The sequence below is a fragment of the Siniperca chuatsi genome, linkage group LG3 (genome assembly GCF_020085105.1).
Source record: "Siniperca chuatsi isolate FFG_IHB_CAS linkage group LG3, ASM2008510v1, whole genome shotgun sequence".
Classification (NCBI taxonomy): Eukaryota; Metazoa; Chordata; class Actinopteri; order Centrarchiformes; family Sinipercidae; genus Siniperca; species Siniperca chuatsi.
In genome coordinates, this window is record NC_058044.1 from 26,255,768 (window position 1) to 26,260,142 (window position 4,375).

Sequence of the window (4,375 nt, forward strand, 5' to 3'; positions counted from 1 at the left end):
TAGGTGCCGAGGGGCCATAGTGGTCAGATCACACTTTAAGCCCCAGGGGCCTTAGTGGTCAGCTCACTCTTTAAATGCCAAGTGGTCTGGGGGCCCTCACATTGTAAGCACCGAGAGATCTGGGGGACAGTAGTGGTCAGCTCACATTTTAAACACCAAGGGGTCTGGGGGCCCTCACGTTGTAAGCACTGAGGGGTCTGGGGGGCCCTGGTGGTTAGCTCACGCTATAAGCACCCAGGGGCCTAGTGGTCAGCTTCGAGCGTCCTGAGGCTTGGAGGCCCCCCTGGCAGTCCGAGGCCCTGGGGCACTGGCCCCACTGGCCCGGTCCATAATCCAGCCTTGCCTGTTGACCTGCTTTGAAAGCAGCTTTGCACAGAAACACTTTCTTCCCTCAGCTCTTTGTCTCTCTCTCTCTGCCTCTGTCGCTTCTTTTTAAGGAAAACTTACTCTGTAAACAATGAACAAGATCCAATATAAAGCTTCATTTAGACAGCTACATTACCCTCACCTTACCACAGTCAATCAGCCTGTTAGACTTAAGCGGCTGTGAGGTTCAACATATCTAATTCAACTTGGAATCAGTAATGAAATCATCACTATATGAATAGGCTATTACATGTTTTGTAGGTTTCATAACGAAGCATTTCCCCAAACCTTAACACAAATGGAAATGATTTGAGGTAGATGGTAGACTTATTGTTGCTTGACGTGGGTTAAACTTTAATAACTAAAGAGCAACGCTCTGTAACACAAACAGCGCTGGTATTTTGATGTTCAATTCATCGTCACTCTTCAAAATGTTAAAGACCCTTCTCGAACAAGTATACTGATGCCTTCACTGTCCATTCATTCATGTCACTGCTTGCCCTCCTTTGAAATGTAACAATAACTTTTATGGCCACTAGATGTCGACAGTGATACAGAAATCAAGACTAGTGCAAAGTGTTGAGTGTCACGCAAAACAACTTTTCCTCAGAAACATAGCCTACTTGTACTTTATTCATTCTTTTTTTCTTTGATGTAAAACACTGGTGCTCCTTATAGGCCAATTTTAATTTGTCTCTTCCTCATCAAGTGTCATTATTCTTAATGTTTGGCCAGCACAGGAGTAATTCCTGGCCTACCCACAGGGTGTTTCTGAACTTAAGGTTGGGACCACAAATGGGCCTTTTTCTGTTGCAGCCACCGCATGGTAAGCTATTAATACATTTTCCTAAGCTCCATTGTCCAGTTTGGACGCATGGTGGAATAATGCAGGTTGACGAGCCCCTGCTTTAACTTAATACAGTCATTTTCTGTTTCTCTATTTTACTTTCCCCTCTCTCTTCACTGTCTCCCCTAAAAATTCACGGTCTCTCTCTCTTTTCTTTCAGTTCTCACAGTGTCCCATCCATCACCCAGCACTCTCCACAGCACCTCGCTCTCCCTTAAGCCCCCCGCCCCTCTCCACCTATACCTTGGCCCCTCCACCACCACCCATCTCCTTAATAAGGAAGTGTAGCTGAAACACATGCAAATGAGCAGTCAGCCAGCTGGTATCACAGCAGTCATATGATCTATCAAGGTAGGGGGTTAGGGGGTGAAGAAGACATGGAGAAAGGAGGGAGGGGGAGAGTGTGGGGATAGAAGAGGGGGTGGACAGGTTCAAAGACATGCTGTAGAAACACACAGGCATCCATCTGCTAGCTCTTTGCTAGATGTTAACATAATCCCATCAGCCCTCTCTCCCTCTGTCCATCAGCTTTCTCTGCACTGTTTCTGCCTCTGCCTCCTTTATCCTTCATACCCTTTATTTCTGTATCCCTTCCTCCTTCAAGGACACATACCTGAAATGTCACTCTGTGACACATGACAATTTACAGAGAAGCACATCAGTACACCAATCTCTTTCTCTATATGTGTGTGTGTGTGTGTGTGTGTGTGTGTGTGTGTCAAACCTATGTACTTCACCCACCACTGGGTGACAAGCCCCTGCAGCAGTCAAGGCACACTGCTGCCCGTATGTGTGTGTATGTGTGTGTGCCTCACTGTAGCACCCATTCCAGCAGATTCTGCTGGCATAAGATCTGGTTTACCCTGCCAACAGCAACCACCCTCATCCATTCCTCCTTCCTTCCTTCCTTCTCCTTTCCTTTGGCTGCTTGATGAGGGAGAGAGGGGGGGACCCTATAGCTCAACTCATTTTTTTATGTGCATGTGTGTTGTGTGTTGATTAGAGTATTAAAGTCAGTTTGTGAGCAAATACATCCACCTTGTAATGCCAAATATGAGCATGTGGGGCTCCTGATTGCAAAGTCTGCAAAGTCAACCACAGAGACTGAGACATCTACCATTTATTAATACTGACTTACAATTTTCTACACACAAAATTCATTTACATTATGAAAGTGAACAATCACGTACACATGGCATCAAGTGGTCACCGCACATTTATAAATATTTAATTTTGTGAAGGTGTTAATGATAATCAACTAAAGTTGTTAGATATCTGTCTATCATTCATATATATTTATTAATTCTTTCATTTTTTGGCCAATAAACAGGCGTATGTCAGAGTTTGTCCATTTTGGCTCAGTTGGGAGTCTGTGAAGGAGCTGCACTGTGCCATGGCGACACCAGTCACCTGTTACCTGTCAAGAAAGATTCACACAGAGAAAAGACATTCAGAAATTGCATGTGGGTGCCTGTGTGTGTGTGTGTGTGTGTGTGTGTGTGCATGCTTTCATAATGGGAAGGCAGTACCTCTTGGACCAAACATCTTCAGGTAGCAGTGTGAACAGTATGGCTTCTCATCATACTGAAACACAATCAGCAGGACATATTTACTGTATCATCCTGCTTATTCATTCAATAGCTTTTTTTTTTTTTTTACTATTTTTATCACATATTTCCTCATCCATTTTCCTCATATACCTCAGCATGTTGTCCAGCTGTGAGCTGTCTGTTGCACTTTTGACACTTCAGACACAGAGGGTGGTAGTCCCTCCCTAAGGACCTCTTCTTCTCACCTGTACCAAAGAAAAATGAGGACTGTGTTAATGCGAGGCCAGGTGGGATAGAAAACCAAAAAGTCAGAGGAATTTTGCATTTGCACACATCCACTCCATATTTTTATGACATCATGTCTTCTGGATTCTCTGAGATGCGGGACAATCCCTTCGATTACATAGTAATATTTTTCATTTACAAGAAATCATTTACAATTTACAAGAAATCGTGTGATTCGAGTGTCTGGTTCAGAATATAGACTGTTACTCTCATCCGTACAAATAGACCAGAGAGTGTGGTGCTGGAGGAAAAAAGGTAAGTAGGCCAGGTCACATCAGAGATTTTGAACTTAGCTGGCACATGAATAGGAAAGTAAAACTAGCAGTAAAAAACGCAACAAAATAGACTTGAAATAGTTGGTTTAAGTGCTGTTGTGCATCTAATAGTGAGTGTGGGAGAGGACTCAACCGAAAGAGACAGACGGTAAGGAGGAAACCCAGAGAGCAGCGTGCAAGCTTGTTTGGCTAGACCCACATCCTGTTGTTATCATGGATATGTGTGTTTGTGTGTGTGTGTGTGTGTGTGTGCTTGAAAGAGAAGGAGAAAGCCAGAGAGAAAGAATGTGTGAAAGGTCTTCTTTTGGTCCTCCAAACAGAGAATAGAGCCAGATATATCAGGAAATACACCTCCAAAACCTTTGTCGCTGTAGCAGATATTTTGACTTGTCAGCAGGAGAAGCAAAGGTGTAATGTTAATGATGTGTCTGTGAGTCAGTATGCACAATAGCAGTGCCTTAATACTGGTACATCTAAATGGAATCCAGCCATCGTTAACATTATTACTTGTGCTGTTGAGCTGTGTTTGGCAGGATATGTACACTGTAAGAAAAGCCTATTATTAATACATTTTCACCTGTTCTTATATTTTATCCCATAGGCTTACATTTTTGTGACAAGTCTGTGGTAATGGAAAAACATTTTTTCTTATTAATACTTTTTCTTATTTAGGTGAAATAAGTAAAACAAACACACTGAGAGAGAGAGAGAGGGAGAGAGAAATCAGAAAGAAATAGAGAACAGGACAGAGAGAAAATGCCAGACAGGCAGAGGAAGACAGACATATAGAGTAAAAAAATTTAAAGAGGTCAGACTCACCAAAGTAAACGGGCTTCCCACAGATTGGACAGTAGCCTACCATGATGGAATATAATTATTTATTGGACAGTGTTGATGCGTGCACTTTAGCTGGTGTAGTGAGAAATTATATCCTACAAGAGCATACGCGTGCATATATGTGTGAACTGAAAATTGACAGGAAAACCGTTAAACTGCAGCTATGTCGGCGTCTTGTCAAGTCAAAACCAGGATGTGGTGAATGAGACGTCACA

The 4,375-nt window shown here is 42.9% G+C and overlaps 1 protein-coding gene across 1 annotated transcript; it reads right to left on the reverse strand.

Annotated features, from left to right (window-relative positions):
- Positions 1-2,318: 2,318 nt before the first annotated feature.
- On the reverse strand, positions 2,319-4,375 carry zgc:195282 (uncharacterized protein LOC100192223 homolog). Its single transcript, XM_044190990.1, has 4 exons — positions 4,143-4,375; positions 2,914-3,008; positions 2,743-2,797; positions 2,319-2,630 (listed from the first exon to the last, which is right to left on the reverse strand). Exons 1-4 carry the CDS (start codon positions 4,183-4,185, stop codon positions 2,620-2,622), a joined length of 204 nt encoding a protein of 67 aa, XP_044046925.1. The 5' UTR covers positions 4,186-4,375; the 3' UTR covers positions 2,319-2,619.